Source organism: Podarcis erhardii, assembly GCF_964252035.2.
Source record: "Podarcis erhardii genome assembly, chromosome: 2".
Classification (NCBI taxonomy): domain Eukaryota; kingdom Metazoa; phylum Chordata; class Lepidosauria; order Squamata; family Lacertidae; genus Podarcis; species Podarcis erhardii.
In genome coordinates, this window is record NC_138498.1 from 114,143,364 (window position 1) to 114,163,735 (window position 20,372).

Genomic DNA, 20,372 nt, shown 5'->3' on the forward strand with positions numbered 1-20,372 from the left:
TGTTTGAATCCCTGTGACGGGGTGAGCTCCCGTTGCTCAGTCCCTGCTCCTGCCAACCTAGCAGTTCGAAAGCACGTCAAAGTGCAAGTAGATAAATAGGTACCGCTCCGGCGGGAAGGTAAACGGCATGTCCATGTGCTGCTCTGGTTTGCCAGAAGCAGCTTAGTCATGCTGGCCACCTGACCCGGAAGCTGTACGCCGGCTCCCTCGGCCAATAAAGTGAGATGAGCGCCGCAACCCCAGAGTCGGTCACGACTGGACCTAATAGTCAGGGGTCCCTTTACCTTACCAGGCATAATTCTCCCCCTTACATACCTTCATGCCTCTCTTTGCACTCATAAATATGTGTTGTTGTTTTTTAAGTGCTTTCACTTCAGCTGCGAGCATCAGTTGGTGCTAAATAAATGTGAAGTAATAGCGGCAGCACTTCCCCCCCCCCCAAAAAAAAAGAAAACACCTCTGGAAAGTGAGCCTGGATACTGGCCTCTGGCTAAACTGTTTGCCACCCCCATGGTCTCAAAGGGTCCATGAGTTTCACCGCCCCTCCTCCTCCTCCTGTGACAGGTGAGCAGCTCCCCTGAGCCGCTGCCCCGGGACCACCCTCCCCCTGGTGCTATTGGCACAGAGCGTTCCCAGCGAGTGGAGAAAGCAAAAGACAACAGCGCAGAGGGTCTGGGTGCGATGACGTCCGAGCCAAACCCCCAGCTCGAGTCCCCCGGGGCCTGCCCCCCCATCCAGTTTGGCGCTAGCGATAAGGTAAGTGCCAAGATGCGTGTCCTTTGCAGTCCCTTCTCGTCGGAGTCCCAGACTCAGATTCAAATCCCCTCCCCCTGGTTTTCGCCCGCTTCAGGATGCTGACCTTCGCTTCATGGTGAACGAAGGGCCGAAGCCAGACAAAGAAGAGCTGCACCAGGGACTTGCCGAGGGGGTAAGTGGGGAAGATGTGCCAGCGCTGATTTGGGGCTCCCTCTTCTCTCCCCCCCCCCACCCCTTGAGTTCAGCTTGGAGGGCTGCAAAAGAGCTTGGCTTTGCTAGCTGGGCAGTGGGTGACCTTGCATCCCAGCTGTGGGGCCTGTTGTAGTTTCTGCATGTCTCTTGGATCAAGATGCAAAATCTGGATTAAACTGGCTTCTCTTTTGAAAGGCCAGTCTCGGCCAGATTCCTGGATGAGAGCAGGGACATCTCTCTCCCCACTCACTGTTGCTGCCCATCAGTCCATTGCAAATTACTAATACTCCCCTCCCCTCCCCCTAACCTTTATAAAGATCTGAGGAATGAGATCATTACCCCACCCTTACTTACCATCCCAGGCTGCCCATCTGCGGCCACGTTGTTCTTTCTTTTATCAGATCAAAATGATCAGAACAACAGCAAAGGTTGCTAGGTTTATCGAGGGTGCAGTGAGATTAAGGGCCACTATCTGAACGAAAATCTTGGTCATTTGATTGCCCTTTTAACCTATTGTTGTCTTTTTTAATTGTATATATTGCTTGTTTTATGTTGCTATGGCCGTCGGCTAACGCGAATAAAGTTTATCTATCTATTATCCCCTCACCCTAAGGTGTAGGGGCGGGTTACAGCATGCACCTTTTTAAACCACGTATTCCACGGAAGATAAAATCAGAAAAGATACTGTTGTACAAGCGATATTGGGGCTTGATTTCTGCAACCTGTTGTGTGTGGGATTGCCCTTAGCAGTTCCCCCCAAAACGTCTGCAGGTTAAAAATGCAGCTGTTAGGCCTGGGTGATACAGAATATATTTTGCCGGATTTACTGTCATTTCAGTTTGCTTCTGCGGTGCCTTGGATTAAACTGTTGATATGATTTCTCTATTAGTATATTTTTTGCACTGTAAGAGGGAAATAAGCATTTGGTCCGTTTAGAAAGGAAGCCTAGAGCTTGGTTGCCTCCAATGACTCCCCTGCCGCCTCTCTCTCTGCAGCTGACCTCGGCCCCCAGGGAGTGGGAGCTGCTTCCGCCGGCCCCTCCCAGCCACCGAGCTTCCCCCGAGGTGCCTCCTGGTCGCGGCTGCGAGGCCCGGCCGTTCCCCGTAGCCCCAGCATCTTGCCTGCACAGCCTCCCAGCAGACACTTCCGTCTTCTCAGGTATGGAGGGGCATTTGGAACGGAAAGGGAAGGTTGCTCACGTTATGCAGCTCCCAGCCAGAGCAGTGGTTGACTGTGCTTCTTCCTCCCAGCAGGTGAGAGGGGCCAGGGTCAGCGGCTGTACCCGGAGCTGTTTTACGGGAACCAGGTACCTATCTTGGCAGATTGGGCAGAGGAGGAATGCCCCGTGTGTTGCTCTGGGGCCTCTGGCGCAGCTCAGGAGGAATGGTTTTAGCTCTCCCACCTCCTCTGAAAGGTTCCCTGCGTCTTCTTTCTGCAGGTCCAAACTGCCCAGCTGGAGTCCCAGCTTCACGGCGCGAGTGGGGGCAGCAGCTACCGACCGAGCACCCCTTCTCTGCACACCTACAGGTAAGGGCAGGGGGCATATGGGGCTCTGAGCTCCCCTTGTGGCAGGGATGATGATGATGGTGGTGGTGAGGATGATGAGGATGATGATATTATTATTATTATTATTATTATTAATTTTATATATTTATACCCTGCCCATCTGGCTGAGTTTCCCCAGCCACTCTGGGCGGCTCCCCATCGATTGTTAAAAACAATACAGCATTAAATATTAAAAACTTCCCTAAACAGGGCTGTCTTTTAAAGATAAGATAGCTGCTTATTTCCTTCAGATCTGAAGGGCAGGCCACAGGGCAGGCCCACTGCCGAGAACACCCTCTGCCTGGTTCCCTGTAACCTCACTTCTCGCAATGAGGGAACCGCCAGAAGGCCCTTGGCACTGGACCTCAGCGTCCAGGCAGAACGATGGGGGTGGAGACACTCCTTCAGGTATACAGGACCGAGGCCGTTTAGGGCTTTAAAGGTCAGCACCAACACTTTGAATTGTGCTCGGAAACGTACTGGGAGCCAATGTAGGTGTTTCAGGACCGGTGTTATATGGTCTCTGCGGCCGCTCCCAGTCACCAGTCTAGCTGCCGCATTCTGGATTAGTTGTAGTTTCCAGGTCACCTTCAAAGGTAGCCCCACGTAGAGCGCATTGCAGTAGTCTAAGCGGGAGATAACTAGAGCATGCACCACTGGCGAGACAGTCCGCGGACAGGGAGACACCTCAGAGCCTCTGCAGCATGGCATGCGTTCCCACCCTGTCTTTTGTGACACGCACTTTGAGTCTGGTCCACAAAAGCGATACTGTACCCATCTTCATGCGGGCCACAACATGGAGCAAGCTTGTTTTCTGCTGCTTCAGGGGGTGGGTCCCGAAGCAGCAGATTCACATTATAGGAAAGGGAGATTCCAACTAAACATCAGGAAGAACTTTTTGGCAGTAGGAGTTGTTTGACAGTGGAACAGACTGCCACAAGAGGTGGACCCTCCTTCCTTGGAGGTTTTTAAGCAGAGGTTGGATGGCCGTCTGCAGGGATTCTTTAGTCATGTATAAACTAGTTGAGATTCCCGCATTGAAGTTGGAGTCCCTTCCAACTCTACAATTCTATGGTAAGACTGAAGGCAGCTCAGGTAGCAGGCAGGAAAGGTCGTTGCAGGTCACAGTATGTGCACTAGGCCAGCTGGGTGACACCAAATCGGGTGCCTTCAGAGGTTCATCAGCCCAACGTCTTCCTCCTTGGACTACTTGGGAAGGTGATGGACTTAGGAGCCAGTGTGGTGTAGTGGTTAAGAGCAGTGGACTCGTAATCTGGGGAACCGGGTTCGCTTCCTGCTCCTCCACCTGCAGCTGCTGGGTGACCTTGGGCCAGTCCCACTTCTCTGAAGTCTCTCAGCCCCACTCACCTCACAGAGTGTTTGTTGTGGGGGAGGAAGGGAAAGGAGAATATTAGCCGCTTTGAGACTCCTTCGGGTAGTGATAAAGCGGGATATCAAATCCAAACTCCTCCTCCTCCTCTTCTTCCTTTGTTGGAGGTTTTTAAGCAGAGATTGGGTGGCCACCTGTCAAGGATTCTTCAGCAGCAAATCCCTGCATTGCAGGGGTTGGACTTCCATCTCTGATTCTGACCTTTGGCTTTCTTCCTTCACTAGGTCCCAGCACCTGTACCTCCAGCCCAGCCCAGCCCCCACTTCTCCTGCTCAGACGGCCGGGGGCGCTGTCTTGCCCAACTCCGCCTTGCTTTCGGGGGTGGCCCTCAAGGGGCAGTACGTGGAGATATCGGCCCTGCAGGCGGCGGAGCTTCCCAAGCTGCCAGCCACAGGCCTGCTGTACCAGGCTCCCCCTCCTTCCTTCATCTACAGCTCAGCCTTCTGCAGCAGCCAGCTGGCTCCAGAGCAAGCCCTGCTTCAGGTACTAGGCGTTGTGGTGGGCGAATTAACTGAAGGGCAGGCCTTCTGGGAATTGGGGGTGCAGAAGAAACCTGGATTTCTGGAGGCAGGTTGGAGAGGAAGAGTTTATGATGTGGCACAAATGGGTGGGAGCTGGGAGAGAGAGGGGGCAATGGGGAATTCAGGGAGGGGCGGTCACATTTTAGGAAGCCAGGAGCTCTCCCCTCATGCTGTGTCTATAATAGTGGGCAGCTTGGGACGCGGGTGGTGCTGTGGGTTAAACCACTGAGCCTAGGGCTTGCCAATCGGAAGGTCGGCGGTTTGAATCCCCGCGTTGGGGTGAGCTCCCGTTGCTCGGTCCCTGCTCCTGCCAACCTAGCAGTTTGAAAACACGTCAAAGTGCAAGTAGATAAATAGGTACCGCTCTGGCGGGAATGTAAATGGCGTTTCCGTGCGCTGCTGTGGTTTGCCAGAAGCGGCTTAGTCATGCTGACCACATGACTCAGAATCTGTACGCCGGCTCCCTCGGCCAATAAAGCGAGATGAGCGCCGCAACCCCAGAGTCGGGCGCGGCTGGACCTAATGGTCAGGGGTCCCTTTACCTTACTCTTCATAGGCAAGTAGCTTTGTGCCTAGGAGCCAAGCTTTCTTTTCAGTTGGCTCACACTGCAGCTCCAGAGCCACAGATGTGAGGAGTGTTGCCGGTTACGGAGGATCGTGGACCACGTGCTTCTAAATACCAGTTGATGCGAATCACGAACAGGAGAACGTTCCTGCCCTTAGGTCCTGTGTCACGGACTGGTTGGACGCAGAGGATTGGTAGGAGGCCCCAGCTAGGGGACCCCCAAAGGAAGAAGGCTCAGAGCTCAGGGAGTGGTGGTGGGACAACAATGAGTGGTCGGAGGGAGAAGACTGCAAAGAGGAGTGTTGAAGAGGTAACAGAGAGCAGAGAGAATCGTTGGCACAGAGAGGTCCAGAACCCAAAGCAGGAGAGGCAGAGAGGTGTCAGACTGGTGAAGCCAGGAGGATCTTCCCCTGCTGCTACAACAGACCTGTTGGTCTCCCAGAATCAGCAGGGGTATGAAAAGGGAGGATCAGAGGCAGATGTGTCGACATAGTCTCAGATTGCTTCAGAAGGACCCAGAGAAAGAGGACACTTAGAGAGCTGTGGGAAGGCAGGGACCTTTTGTTTCCATAACTGCCCCCTAGGAGCAAGACTTATCGAAGAGAGTTGCTGTGCTCCCGAGGCCTGGCACTCCTCAGCAGATCCTGTTCTTCTGATAAAAATCACTCTGTGTGATTTGCTGCCAGCTAGCCTCTTGACACCCTGCTTGTCGGTTTTCTAGAGCCATTGGCTTTATGGTGGACCTTAGAACTGATCCAGGAAGGCTCCAATGTTGAGCTTGCATTCAGAAACCTTTGATGCGATCAAAGTGGGCCTCCTCCTCTGGCCCTTCAAGAAATGGACTGTGTTGGGAGTTGCCATCATCGTGTCCCTTCTCCCTTGCAGGTGCGCCAAGAACTTGCATCCCCCTCCGAGTTCTACCCAGCCGCCCTGGGGCAAGGCAGCCAGAGCAACTTCCTGACTGCCCCAGGCCCCGGCCAGCAGGTGAGCGAAGCACTGTCTCTTTCAGCCCAGCTCCTGGACCAAAACCGTCCCAGGATTGTAATGCAGCCTCTCTCTCTCTCTCCCTCCCTCCCCTCTGTCCTGCCCTAGGTCCTGTTGCCCGTGGTGGAGCCGCCCCAGCTGCCCCCCGTGGTGAACTTTGGCTCCTTGCAACAAGCGCCACCTTCTGCCCCTGCCCCTCCGCAGCCACCGCCTCCCCCCCACATGCCCCTGGTGTCCGTGGCCACCCAGGCTCTGCGGGCGCCCGGGCAGCTAGCCGGGCGCCTTGTCTCTCCAGCCGTGCGAGCCTTTCCTCACGGCGGAGTGGGCCGTAGCGAGGTAAGGAAGAGGGCTGGTGGGCTGGACTCTGCTCCATGGGAAAGGCCTCCCCACGCGCTGGTTCTGATGTAGGGTGTTTTTTTTTTTTCCTGCCAGCTCCACGCTCTGGAAATGAAGCCGCTACAAGATTACAGAAAACTCAATGGCCTGGGGTCTCCAGGGGCCCGGCCCCCCTCTGGGGGCAGGTGAGTGTTCTGTGTGGGGCAGAGCTTTGGAGACAGAGGAAATGTTCTGGAAACAGACTAAGGCAGGGTTCAGCAAACTTTTTCAGCAGGGGGCCGGTCCACTGTCCCTCAGACCTTGTGGGGGGCCGGACTATATTTTGAAGAAAAAATGAACAAATTCCTATGCCCCACAAATAACCCAGAGATGCATTTTAAATAAAAGGACACCTTCTACTCTTGTAAAAACACCAGGCAGGCCCCACAAATAACCCAGAGATGCATCTTAAATAAAAACACACATTCTACTCATGTAAAAACATGCTGATTTTCGGACCGTCCGCATGCCAGATTGAGAAGGCGATTGGGCCAGATCTGTCCCCCGGGTCTTAGTTTGCCTACCCATGCTGTAAGGTCTCCAGTTATCAAGACTGCCCCCCCCCCCAATGCTGCCTGGGGGTGCTGGCGCCCAGTTAATATGTAGCAGACTCATAAAAGGACGACGACTGGTCCCATCTCACATTTTGTGGAGTGGACCCACATTGCCTTGAGTCAGCCAGGAAGCATAGAAAGGCCTTTCCCTAAAGCATCTTCCTGTTACTGGTGCCTTCTCTTTGCAAGTTCTCAGAAGTATCATTTCCGTTAAAAGTAGTAAGTGTCGGAAGATGGTTCCTGAGCAGCGAGAGAGAAGTGAAATGGCCCCTTTGGCTGCCTCGTCACGGAGACTTTTTCTCTCCCCTCAGGCCTTTCTCTGGAGGCTTTGGTGCCAGGCTGAAGTCCCCTGGTTCTGCCTATGGTGGTATCTTCCGTGCCCAGCGCTTTGAGGTCTACCAGCAGGTGAGGCCGCAATACAGGACTTGGTGGGATCGGGATTGAGAAAGGGAGCCCGCTTTTTAAGGCAATTACAGTGGTGCCTCGCAAGATGAAAAGAATCCGTTCCATGAGGCTCTTCGTCTAGCGGTTTTTCGTCTTGCGAAGCAAGCCCATTGACGGCTTAGCGGATTAGCGCTGTTAGCGGTTTAGCTGCTTTTAGTGATCAGCTGTTAAGCGGCTTATCAGCAGATCAGCTGATAAGCGGCTTAGGAAAAGGGGAAAAAAGGGGGGGGAACCCGCAGGAACTCGCAAGGCATTTTCGTCTTGCGAAGCAAGCCCATAGGGAAATTTGTTTTGCGAAGCGCCTCCAAAACGGAAAACCCTTTCGTCTAGCGGGTTTTCCGTCTTGCGAGGCGTTCGTCTTGCGGGGCACCACTGTATTTGGGTGGGGGGTTTCAGGAACGCAGCGACCTTCCTCCTCTCATCGGCTGTGTGTGTTCTGCTCCCCAGTCGGACGTCCTGCGCTGGAATCCCCGCTCCTGGGAGCGAGCCGCTCCACCGCGTGACGGCACGCCAGCACGCCGCCTTGAGCCAGACGTGCGCTCCCACACTGACAAGCAAGACCCCAGTCTCTCCAGCCACCATTAGCCCAGGATGCTGAACCCTCCCCTTTTTGATTCTGTTAACTTCCTCCCCCCTCTCCTCCCCAAGATCGTGGGAGGGCTGTTTGCAGGGGTTTGTTCCTCTCCCCCCCCCCTTTGGTGTATCCTGAATACGGGGTGTCTCCTTAAACTCCTTTTCTGTTTGTATGGGGGGGTGACACTGGAATTTGCCCCTTGGAGTAGGGGTGTTAGACACTTAGTGGGTGCTCAGAGTGTAATTTGGGAGGGGGGCAAGGATCAGGATTTTGGGAGGCTCCCTGCTGAATGTATTTTTGCTTATTTCCTTTGGTTTCACCCGAGTTTATTTTTCTGGTAGGGGGCTCTGTTGCCCTTTGATCTGAGGGGGGAGCAGCTCTGAGGTTTGGAGTGTAAATATATATAAATATGAACGTGTCGGGGGGGTCTCTCCTCTTCCCTCTTCTATTTATGGGGGCGGGGGGAGGTGAGACTGGAAGCCTGTCTCCTCTCCTATTTGCTCCCCCGAGTTTGAAATAGGAAGCATTGAGTTTTTAAAAAGGTGGTCGAGCTGGTTTGTTTAATAAATAAAACCAAAAAAGTTGTTTAAAAAAAACCAATAAAATAAAAAGTCAGACTGTGGGTTTTTTGGATTGTCATCTTGCCTGCCGACTTCCTCAGCGTGCGAAAACTCTTCACTCCATGGAAAATGAAGCCTGGTCAGGGGAAAGAATTAGTTCTCTGTATCATGGGGATTTTAGAAATTACAGGTGCCCGGGACGGTGCTTTGTGAAAAATATTGTCTTGGCAAAGCGTTGGTAGGGACTGCTTCCATATTATCAGAGGCACGAAAGGTTATATAGAAACTGCTTACCACCCCTTGTAGGCAGCTCTGCTTCTTGAGCGCTTCCATTCTCCCAATCCCTACTGGTGGCGGGGGGATCGAAATTGCAACACACAAGCCTTCAAAACCATTCTCTAGAAAGTTTGCACATTAGGCTGGCCAGCCTCCATTTCTGTAGTGCTTAAAATAAAGGTCTACTTAGTTGTGCTGCTAGAAAAAGGTAACTTCCAAGGACGGTTATTTCCCTTCACTCACACACCTAGCCTTTTTTTTTAAAAAAAGCATGTTGTGTACCTTCCTGATAAACGCATGCTGGATTAAATCAGTTGTGCAGCAGCTATTCTTGCTGGAATGTGGATGGTGGCTCTAAAGCAGACTTGGCCCTCCAGATGTTTGGGGACTACAACTCCCATGATCATAGAATCATAGAGTTGGAAGAGACTACAAGGGCCATCGAGTCCAACCCCCTGCCAAGCTAACAGGACCAGTGGTCAGGTATGATGGGAGTTGTAGTCCCAAAACATCTGGAGGGTTAAGTTTGCCTATGCCTGCTCTAAAGTATTAAGGCTATCAGTGGGTACCAGTCCGGGTGGCTAAAGTGCCCCTCTGCCAGGACAACCAAATGCCTCATTACGAGCCACTAGAGAAGAGCAGCACACCTGGGCTCTTCAGATGCTCCTATAAGAACCTCCAGGCCATGAGCCTAAATTGGGACCACCAGGTAATTTTCAGATAAACCACACCCACCCACTTCCCCATGCCTGACAGCGGCAGTAGGAAATTTCCAAGCAGCAGGAGCATTTCTCTACAACAGAGCAAGGGAAGAACAGGAGCAGCTCGACTGAATGTCAAAGGATCTGTTGCAGGCACATTCTCCAGCCATGCCTACAAAAGGAAGACAATTCCTTTGGGTCATGGGCAGTAAGTGACCGATTGACAGATGGCCTACATTGGTTGGCAGAATCGGTTGTACTGGGCAACAACATTTGACACTTAATAAGCATTTAATCTATTCCCAAAGAGAAGGAAGCTGCAGGGATGTCAGTTGAAAAAGAAAATCCAGTCTTGTGGCCCGTTTTTCACATTTTGGCATCAGTTTGCTACTTGCTTTTTAAAAAAGAGGTCCTTATAAAAAATTGGCTGCCTTCTTGTGCAGATTTTCCCCAATACAAAAATGTGTGTAAGTACGTTTCCCTTTTTCTGTGCTATTTTTCACATATACCACTTTTATCCATACTTTCCCCTCATACACACGTTATCTGCTTGGAGACAGCTTTTCTTTAAAAATCTCTAACTGAACCAGATGGGCCTATTCCAGCACGTTCTTAAGTTCTTACAAGTTTTCTTCCGTTCCTCATTGTCACGTTTAGACCACGCACAAGACAAAAACAAGTTCAACATACAGTGGTACCTCTGGTTACATACGCTTCAGGTTATAGACTCCGCTAACCCAGAAGTAGTACCTCGGGTTAAGAACTTTGCTTCAGGATGAGAACAGAAATCGTGCTCCGGCAGCGCGGGAGGCCCCATTTGCTAAAGTGGTGCTTCAGGTTAAGAACAGTTTCAGGTTAAGAACAAACCTCCAGAACGAATTAAGTACAAACGAATTTAAAAGGAAAGATTTTTTAAAATCTGGTTTAAATGGAAATGAGATTTACTTTTGGGGGGGGGGAAGGCTATTTTAAAACAATAGGTGTTAAAACATTATTTGAGAAGTAACCTGGTATCCCAATATCACCAGAGTTTTGGCACAAGTGGGGTGCAAAGGGAAAAGGTGCCCATCCACCCCCAGCGTAGAAATGCAACACATGTCCTCTGGCAGCACCCAGCATGCCAAAGCTTACTAATTTTACTTATTTATATCCCACCTTTTCCCCCAAGGAGCTGAGGGTGACATACATGGCTCTCTCCTCACCCTGAGACAGGGTACGTGAGAGACAGTAACGTGCCGCATGGTGGCTCAGTAGGGATGCGAACCCTGATCTTTCCTACCGCAGTCCAACACAGTAACCGCTATACCCCGCTGCCTTAGTCATGAAGTGTTCAAACCACACTCTTGTTAGCCCTACAAATTTTATCTTTCACCGGAATCAGTGTTAAGGTGTAAAAGCTTTTCCGTATCATAACCAATCTGACAACTTCACTCAGGAATATTTATATTCCACCTAAAAAGAATTTCATTTTTATTTGAGCTTTACTGAGGGAGGGTAGTACTGGGCCAAGTGGAGCAGAAAGAACAAGAAAGGACAATTGTATGGTCTCCTACATGGGAGAATGCAAAGGGACTCTCATACAAGTCTTATCAATTTGTGAACCTTGCAAACTGCCATAGGTGATAGTTACAAGGAAGCGTCTATTTGGGAATATTGTAAAGCGATTCCCTTTCTAGGTTGTTTTTTTAAAAAAAGGAAAGCATGTAAACATATATACACACAATATACATATGAGATGTAAGGTTTGGTTGTTAAGAACGAAATAGTGTTTTTTAAAAAACCCTCTTTAGTTAATTTTACTTGTATATTACTAACACTGCTGTTGAGGAAGCGATATCAATGGTAAAGATTTAAATTGGCCTTTTCCTTGGCGACTTAAATTGCTGGTTTTGATCAATTCATCCTTTAATGCAGATTATTGGCCGCAGTCGCCGGGCCACGAAGCAACTCAATATCCCACCAGCCAAAAGAGCACTTTGAAAACACACAAGCACCACCAGTCCCTGGACAAGTGGCTTTATTTACTGATTCAGCAGCAACTCGAGCACTCCGCTGGGGGAGAAAGGTCACAGCAACCAGAAGACGGGGTTGGGAAGGGGGGACGTAAGTTGGGAAGGAACTTAAATATTTGGCCTGAGAAGGGAGTGGCTGGCTGCATCGTGCACAAAAAAAGGACAAAGGGGGGAGCCCCAGAGAGAGGGCCTCCCTATTCAAGAGGGTTTGGGGGCAGTGACCATTACAAGTCCTCGGCCACAAAGGCTTGCTGGGCGTTGGGGAACCTCTGCGGGGTGAAGCTGGGATCAGCTTGCAGCCGCTTCTGCAGATCAGATTTCAGCTGAAAGAGAAGAAAAAGGAGAGTGAGGGGCAAGAGTCCGGCTGCCCCAAATCACCTGGACAGACAGGTGCCATACAGCCCCCACTGGGGTATAAAAGCAAAAACTAAGGCCCCACCAACAGACCCCCGTCCTCACCTGCTGTCGGTAGCCCTCCTGCAGCGCTGGCTCTGCCAGGTCTCTGCTCAGGCTCTCGGCGCTTGTCAGAGGTTTCACACCTGCTACTTTGGCCGCTTTGTTGACTGCCTCGGACAGAAGGAGCTGGGGACCGTCCCCCTGCATAGTCTTCCAAGAGAGGGAAGAGACAGGTTTAGGGTTCCGCGCTTGCAATAAGGTGCTGGAGCGGCAGGTAGCCGGAGCGGAACCTGTCTGCGTTATGCGATCAGCCAAAAAGCACAGCAGAGATTCACACAGAGACTTCCTTCAGCAGTGGATCAACCCTGCTACACACACCCAAAGCATGAGGGGAAGTTCCCACAAGGCAACCATCCCCAGCTCTGAAGCAAGGATGAGTGAAAGCTCACATGACTAGAGGCCAGAGCCAATAAGAGCCCTGCATCACTATTGTGAGTCTAGTTGTAAACATCCAGGTCTGGGATGTGCTGAAATTATGGAAGCAAGCGTTAGCCCTTGCTCAAAGTTGGGGTTTGAAAAAACCGACTTCCAAAACTTTTGCTTTTTTTCATTCGTCACGTCTACTAGAGGAAGAGAGGATTTTGCATCCTTATTAGTGATACCATTTCCTTTCCATCATTTATTTACTTCTTGAATTTCTTTACTGCCCTTCCTCTGAGGATCACAGGGCAACATGAAAACTACAGAAAAATACGTAATACAGTAACATCATGAAAGAAGAAGTTAGAATTCCCAAGGGAAGGGATGTTGGGTGGGCATCACAAAGGGGAGAAGACTAAAAGGGAAAGAAGTGAGGGGTTTCTCAAAACAAAAACCCAGAACATCTGCAATGAACTGGGGACATGTCATGTCTCCCAAACCAGAAGGAGCTCAAGTCAGATTTAAATCTGCCTCCACTCTACACTTCCCATTGGTGAAAATTGTCCACCAGAGTCGGAGCAAAAAATAAATATTTGTTTCCCCCCAGAAAATTCACCACCCACAAGCAAGGCGCCTCTGTATCCCATCAAAACAAAAGAGGTTTAAAGACACTCAAGGAAAATCTTTAAAAATGTAGTATAAACACTGAAAACTGGGAAACACTGGTCTGCGAGCACTCCAGTTGGAGAACAGCCTTTACCAAATGTGTCATTGGCTTTCAAGACACTCAAACACAGGACAAAAGGGAAAGACGTGCTAAAAGGAAGGCACGCTTGGCAAACCCTCACCATGATCAACTCCCGCCCAGAAACCAATGTCCCCACTGTGGAAGGACGTGTGGATCCAGAATTGGCCTCCACAGTCACTTACAGACTCACTGTTAAGACTTTGTTAGTGGAAGACATGTTAGAATTCCTGCTCCATGACTGCAGTCATGGGATTGCTGTCTTTCACATGACGGTGCATGTTTTGACTCCACAAAGTGGGAAGTGACAGAGACAGGATGTTTGTGTTACTGTGTTCCGTAAAGTGGGACTATTGTCCTTTGTTTTGTTTTTTCTTTGCTGTCTGATACTAGAGAGAGAGAGGGAGCCATGTTGCAGCGCTCTGTGTGTGTTTATATGTAAATAAAGCAGATTAGCCAAAATGCTGAGTTGCTGAGGTCCGTCACGCAAGCTGCAAAGACTCTGCGGATCCCTAAGTGTGCCGGTGTCGGTTGGCATCAGTCGCTGTGATGTTTGGGCTGAAGAATGCTTTTGAAGCTCCCGAACAATGGACCAGGAGGGACAGAACATGCCAGTCGGGCATGTGTCTCTGCCAGGGTCCTACTCGAGTGTAGGACAAGACAATCACACTCCGCTGTGAGTGATTGCCAAAGAAGAAGATGATCCCATCAAGGGAAATGGAATCGTGGACTTGCAGAATTGGAAGGGACCCATAGGACCATCCAGTTCACCCCTCTCCAATGTAGGAAGTGCTGCTTTAAGCCCCTTGGGTTGGCCACGCGAGGAGAACCTGCTGTTTAAGAGAGGCTGGGCCGTCTTTGTCATTTCCGTGGGGCAACCCAAGTGAAGCGAATCCTCCCTGGGACAGAAGGGCCCTCTCACCTTGCGCCGCTTGGCTGGCATGCCGCTCAGGTAGGCGTCGCTGAGGGGGGGCTGCTGCTTCAGCTTGCGCTGGCTCTGGATGTCCTCCCGGATGATGGGCACCCACTCCTTGCGGACGAGGAGGAGGGAAGAGGAAAGCATTGGGGGACCCGTTAGCAACTCCAGAGAGTTCTTTCTCCCCGCCCTCCCCCGGTCGCCGCCCGCTTCCCCCCCAGACCACTCACAGGGGGCACGGCAGCTGCCCAGGGCTCTGCGTCGGGGGCAGGCGGCTCCCCTGGCTGCGGCTCCTCGTGCTCCGGCTCCCCGTGCTGCTGGGGCATGGCCTCCTCGGCCGTTGTGGCCGGGGCCGGGGACGCGGCGCTGTCTCGCTGCAAGGAAAGGGAGGAGAGAATAGGAGTGGGGGCCCAAGCAGGTTGCGTCTGACAGGCACATATCTGTTGTGTTTCAGGCAGAAAAGAGGCTTGGCCCAGTGGGCAGCACTGGGTGGGGGCAGCTTCAGAATCAATAATTAAGGTTTTCCCCATATACTAGCAAGTGGCGAAGGGACAAGCCTCTGGTTCAGACACACATGCTGAGCCTAAGAAGGTTGGGGGCGAGGAGGCAGCCTCAGTCCTTCCACCTGCTATATGGGAACACTCCTCATCTATCTCTCAGGGTTCTTACAAGGATCACTGGCAGCAGCGCATGCTAAAGGCTTTGTATATTACTTTATTTATATGCCGCCCCTCCAACTGGTTTTCCCCAGCCACTCTAGGCAGCAGCAAAAAAGCACAATAAAACACCAACTATTAAGAACTTCCCTGTACAGGGCTGCCTTCAGAAGTCTTCTAAAAGTCTCCTTGAGGGCGTTCCACAGGGCAGGTACCACCACCGAGAAGGCCCTCTGCCTGGCTCCCTGTAACCTCACTTCTCGCAGTGAGGGAACCGCCAGAAGACCCTGGGAACCATACCCTCTCCCAGCTCCACAGCACCCTGACACATTCAAAGAAGCCTGGGGCTCCTGGCTCCCACTCCGTACCTGCAGGGTTTCGGAAGGCTGCTCTGCAGCCTGAAAATCCATCGGCTCTTCTGGTACAGGCTAAAAGGATGGAAGAAGAGAGAGAGTGCATTCAGAGGCCTTGGTGGCGATACCCAGCACCCACAATAGAGTCACAGTCTCCCCACACACCTCCCCTCTGATCTCCCAACAAACAAGTCCCACCGGCATGTGGTCCACAAAACAATCTGATCTGGCTCCTGGTGGCCCTACCAAATCTTAGCCAAAGGAAAAATGAAGAAGGCGAGAGAGACTGCAGACAGCACCCTGCAACTGCTCTCTCCTTGGGTTGTGCATGGAATGTCTCGGCTGTGCACTGGCTCCCGGTGGAGTACAGGGCCAGGTTTAAGGTGCTGGTTTTAAAGCCCTATGCAGCCTAGAACCCTTGTACCTACGGGACCGCCTCTCCTGGTATGCCCCACGGAGGACATTAAGGTCCACAAATGACAACACTTTGGAGGTCCCGAGCCGCAAGGTGGTCAGATCGGTCTCATTAAGGGCCAGGGCCTTTTCAGTACTGGCCCTCACTTGGTGGAACGCTCTGTCACAAGAGACTAGGGCCCTGCAGGACTTGACATCTTTCCGCAGGGCCTGCAAGACAGAGCTGTTCCACCTGACCTTTGGTTTGGACTCAGTCTGACCCTTATGTTTCCTTCCCCTTATGGTTTTGATTTATGGGCTACTATTAAAATGAGGCTGCATTTTAAATTGTATATTAACCCGTATTTTGATAAACTGGGTTTTGTTTGTTTCCCCCTAGGGACGCGGGTGACACTGTGGGTTAAACCACAGCGCCTAGGACTTGCCGATCAGAAGGTCAGCGGTTCGAATCCCCGTGACGGGGTGAGCAGCCGTTGCTCAGTCCCTGCTCCTGCCAACCTAGCAGTTCAAAAGCACAAGTAGATAAATAGGTACCGCTCTGGCGGGAAGGTAAACGGCATTTCCGTGCACTGCTCTGGTTCGCCAGAAGCGGCTTAGTCATGCTGGCCACATGACCCGGAAGCTGTATGCCGGCTCCCTCAGCCAATAAAGCGAGATGAGCGCCGCAACCCCAGAGTCGGTCACGACTGGACCTAATGGTCAGGGGTCCTTTTACCTTTACCTTGTTTCCCCCTATTATGTTTTATTGTAATTTTATTGGTGTTAGCCGCCCTGAGCCTGGCTCTGGCTGGGGAGGGCAGGGTATGAAGAAAATTTTATTATTATTATTATTATTATTATTATTATTATTATTATTATTATTAATGCCCCGTAACTGCAATGTCCTCACTGCAACTGAAATTGTGGAATGTAGGACAGCATGGAGTTATGGGCCAAAATGCTCAACACTCGGGAGACCTGAACCAGCGTCTCCTCAACAATAGAGGGGCCTCCCAAAAGGTACGGGAAACTAGGGTTTAGTACCTGATTCCACCCGGGCTTCTCTATCCAATTTCAGGAGTCTTACCTGTGGGGGGTCGCCCATCCTGCGGACATACTGTAGTATTTGATCCTCTGTGACGGGCATGTGCTCCAGGATGACCTGTAGCCGCATGCTCATCATGGTGGTGAGCCAGCTCACCAAGGAGGGGTTCATGTCTGCCGACATCCGCCTCTGCCGCCCAGGCGGGCCAAGAAAGAGAAAGAGACACAAGGCTGTCAGGACCGCAAACTCCCATTCCAAGCCAGCAGCCTTCAGTGAACGAGACGGCGTCCTTCCGATTCATTGACGCAACCTCGAAGTTAGCCGGGGCAACAAGTCCTTTGGGACAAGTTAAGTGAGTTGGCAATATACGACTCACAAATTTAACTGTGTCAGTGAAAAGAGTCCTTAGGGCTGAAGAAAGTGAGAGACCAGCTGAGATCTTCCATTTGTTTTCCTAAGGTACTTCATGACCAACAAAACTCAGATACAGTGGTACCTCGGATTACAAACTTAATTTGTTCCAGAGATCCGTTCTTAACCTCAGGTGCGCTTATCGCTAATGGGGCCTCCTGCTGCCGCCACACGATTTCTGTTCTCATCCTGGGGCAAAGTTCCTAACCCAAGGTACTACTTCTGGGTTAGCAAAGTTTGTAACCCGAAGTGTTTGTAACCCGAGGTACCACTGTACTGCATTAGCTGAGGCCCCATGCAATACAGTGGTATCTCGGGGTAAGAACTTAATTCGTTATGGAGGTCCATTCTTAACCTTAAACTGTTCTTAACCTGAAGCACCACTTTAATTAATGGGGCCTCCTGCTGCTGCCGCGCTGCCAGAGCACGATTTCTGTTCTCATCCCGAAGCAAAGTTCTTAACCCGAGGTACTATTTCTGGGTTAGCAGAGTCTGTAACCTGAAGCGTCTGTAACCCGAGGTACCACTGTACAGAACAAAGTATGCTGGACTCTGGGCTAAGGAGACCTGGGATTGTTACCTATAATCCCCACTCAGTTACAAAGCACACCGGTGAGACTCTGATTCAGCTGCTCCCTGCTGGGCCAGCCTACCTTACGAGATAAATTGGGATGGTTGACTTCCAGACTTCATTCAATCGGTTTCATTCTCCAATTTTTCTGCACCATTTTTAACGAGGTCATTATCATTGGGCAGACATCAGGAAAGGTGAAACAGACACACTTTGAACAGTGAAGGGCTTTATAGGGCCTTCCATTCGCTAGGAGCATAGTGTAGATGCTAGTTATTTGACCATGTTTCCCACGCCCTATTTCAACCGTCTCACCCCTGGGCACATCCATATTAACTTATGCTTGCAGAATTCCAAACGGGACTTCCCGCACGCAGCTCTGCCCATGCGATCCCGACGCTGTCGTTGGGGGACGCCACAACTCGCGGGCTTCCTTTTCTCGCAACTCTTCGGTTGGCTCTAGTACCTCCCCAAAACTGCCCTGCATCAGCCCTACATCCCCTGAAGATGGGGAACGTCAGCGGAGCACAACTCATCACTCACAATGCGGTCGTTGATGACAGCAGTCAGGGCTCCCTGCTCCCCGCGCAAGCAGTAGAGGTTCAGCGCCAGGCACTCGAACAGGCCCTGGTTGCACAACTCCAGCAGCCGATACCCAAAGGTATTATCTGGAAGGAGAGAGGAGATGGATGCTAGAGGGGGTGGGGAAGGAGAAGCAGCCCCCTCCGGGAAGCTCCCGGATCTCAGCCCACTGCCTTACCAGCGCAATGGAGAATGTGCATTGCAATGCGGTTGAATTGTTCCTGCAGGAACTCCAGGTTGGTGCGGGTGATGTCAACGCCATCTTGAACTCGGACGGAGGCCTAGGGGGGAAATGGGAGGCATCAGGGACGAGGGGGGAAGGGGGAGTCGGGGTTATATAGATTTTGAGCAGCAAGAAGCCAGCTCAGAGCGTTTTCGCCTGCATCTGTTCTTGTCGCATGTTGGCTGCCTCCCACTGTGGAGGCTAGACCAGGGGTCAGCAAACTTTTTCAGCAGGGGGCCAGTCCACTGTCCCTCAGACCTTGTGGGGGGCAGGACTATATTTTGAAAAAAGAAAGAACAAATTCCTATGTTCTGAATAGATTGCTGCTATTGCTTTTAAAAACTTAGGACCGCTTCTGATTTGTTCTAACAGCTTTATCATGAACTTCCAAGAAACATTATCAAAGGCTTTTTCAGCGTCTATAAACATCATTGCCACTTTCTTTTCATTTTTAGCCTCCAAATATTTTATTATATTCAAAATATTCATTATATTCTCCTTCATTTGTCTTCCTGGTAGGAACCCGGCTTGATCTTGATGTATATATTCATTTAATTTTTTTTAAATCTGTTAGCTAGAACATTTGCAAACAATTTGTAATCGTTATTTAACAAGGAGATAGGCCTATAGTTTTTAGTTTGCAGCAAATCTGCATCTTGTTTTGTAATTACTGTTATATAGGCCTGTTTCCATGTTTCTGAGATTTCGCCAGTGTTCAATATTTCATTCATGACATCTTTCAATGGGTTCGCTAATTGTTCATTTAATTTCTTATAATATTTTGACGTTAGGCCATCCGGGCCTGGAGACTTGCCATTTTTAGAGCTTTTTATTGCCTCAAGTATTTATTGCATTGTTATCTGGGAGTAAGGGGATCCTTTGTTCTTCTTTTAAATATGGCATATTGCTATTTCTGATGTACTCTTCTATCTTAAATGTTTTTTCTTTCCCTTGTCTATACAGCTCAGAAAAATATTTAACAAATCCTTCTCGTATTTCCTTCAGCTTGTCTGTAATTCTGCCATTTATGTTAATTTTATTTATGGAGTTCCTTTGTTCACTTTTATTCAACTGCAGGCTGAATTTAGAAGGCGAGTGGGCTGGATCCAGCCCCCGGGCCTTAGGTTGCCTACCCATGGGCTAGACATTTTTAGACCAAACTATTAACCAAAAACAAAAACCTCAGGGAGGAAATCCATCTCCTGCTTTGACAATCGTTCTGTTAGTGCAGGGTTTCCCAAACTCGAGTTTCTGCTGCTTTGGAGTTCAATTCCCATAATCCCTGACCACCACTGGTCCTGCTAGCTAGGGATGATGGGGGTTGTACCCCAAAAACAGTTGGAGACCCAAGTTTGGGAAAACCTGCAACAGTGCAAGAATTTCAGCTTGCTAATTGGAATGATCCCCTCTCTTGTCCATCCACCTGGTGCAGGTCTGGGGCTACGCCACACAAAAACAGCAGGAATCAACACTATGGTCAAAGAGACAGACAAGGAATACCTAGCAAAACTTGAGACAAAGTTTTGTTTTGTTTTCCCCAACCTAACCCATCAGAGGTGGGGAAGATCTGGAGGGTAGGATGACTCCTTTCCCTGGAGGAGGAGGCAAAATTTTGAAGACCCTGTGATGGCAAGAAATACAAATGCTGGAAATGTAAAGAAAAAGAAGGAACCTTTTATCATATGTGGTGGGTATGTAAAGTAATTAAAAAATTCTGGGAGATTATTTATAATAAAATGTAATAAATGCTTAAAATAAGTTCTGTTAAAAAAACAGCAGCTTCTTTATTAGCAATTATAGGTACAGTGGTGCCCTGCAAGACGAACGCCTCGCAAGACGAAAAACCCGCTAGACGAAAGGGTTTTCCGTTTTTGGAGGCACTTCGCTAAACGAATTTCTCTATGGGGTTGCTTCGCAAGACGAAAAAATCTTGCGAGTTCCCGCGTTTCCCCCCCGCTTTTTTCCGCCCTTTCCCTAAGCGCTAAGCCGCTTATCAGCTGTTCCGCTGATAAGCCGCCTCTCAGCTGATCGCTAAAAGCCGCTAGACCGCTAATAGCGCTAATCCGCTAAGCTGTCAATGGGCTTGCTTCGCAAGACGAAAAAACCGCTAGATGAAGAGAATCGCGGAACGGATTAATTTCGTCTTGCGAGGCACCACTGTACCGAGATACCAAAGGACCAGAAGATACTGTTCATTTATGCGACAACAGCT

The 20,372-nt window shown here is 50.3% G+C and overlaps 2 protein-coding genes across 12 annotated transcripts in view; one reads left to right on the plus strand and one right to left on the minus strand.

Moving 5' to 3' along the window:
* Positions 1-8,522, plus strand: part of PRRC2A (proline rich coiled-coil 2A) — a 40,013-nt gene extending 31,491 nt beyond the window's left edge. For 2 of the 4 annotated variants that reach the window (XM_081852240.1, XM_081852241.1), the window contains exons 22-32: positions 565-756; positions 851-928; positions 1,944-2,106; positions 2,199-2,254; positions 2,387-2,475; positions 4,108-4,366; positions 5,855-5,953; positions 6,062-6,289; positions 6,386-6,474; positions 7,194-7,287; positions 7,774-8,522. In XM_081852240.1, the coding sequence (XP_081708366.1) occupies positions 565-756; positions 851-928; positions 1,944-2,106; positions 2,199-2,254; positions 2,387-2,475; positions 4,108-4,366; positions 5,855-5,953; positions 6,062-6,289; positions 6,386-6,474; positions 7,194-7,287; positions 7,774-7,911 (1,485 nt within the window). In that variant the 3' untranslated portion in view covers positions 7,912-8,522. The remainder of the gene's footprint in view (positions 1-564; positions 757-850; positions 929-1,943; positions 2,107-2,198; positions 2,255-2,386; positions 2,476-4,107; positions 4,367-5,854; positions 5,954-6,061; positions 6,290-6,385; positions 6,475-7,193; positions 7,288-7,773) is intronic. The other 2 variants (XM_081852242.1, XM_081852243.1) reach the window with 2 other exon arrangements.
* Positions 8,523-11,437: 2,915 nt separating this feature from the next.
* BAG6 (BAG cochaperone 6) overlaps positions 11,438-20,372 on the minus strand; it is a 31,852-nt gene continuing 22,917 nt past the window's right edge. For all 8 annotated transcript variants that reach the window (XM_081852371.1, XM_081852365.1, XM_081852367.1 and 5 more), the window contains 8 exons: positions 18,116-18,218; positions 17,899-18,023; positions 16,416-16,562; positions 14,951-15,010; positions 14,157-14,300; positions 13,933-14,040; positions 11,909-12,055; positions 11,438-11,772 (listed from right to left, as the gene is read on the minus strand). In XM_081852371.1, coding sequence (XP_081708497.1) covers positions 11,674-11,772; positions 11,909-12,055; positions 13,933-14,040; positions 14,157-14,300; positions 14,951-15,010; positions 16,416-16,562; positions 17,899-18,023; positions 18,116-18,218 — 933 coding nt within the window. In that variant the 3' untranslated portion in view covers positions 11,438-11,673. The remainder of the gene's footprint in view (positions 11,773-11,908; positions 12,056-13,932; positions 14,041-14,156; positions 14,301-14,950; positions 15,011-16,415; positions 16,563-17,898; positions 18,024-18,115; positions 18,219-20,372) is intronic.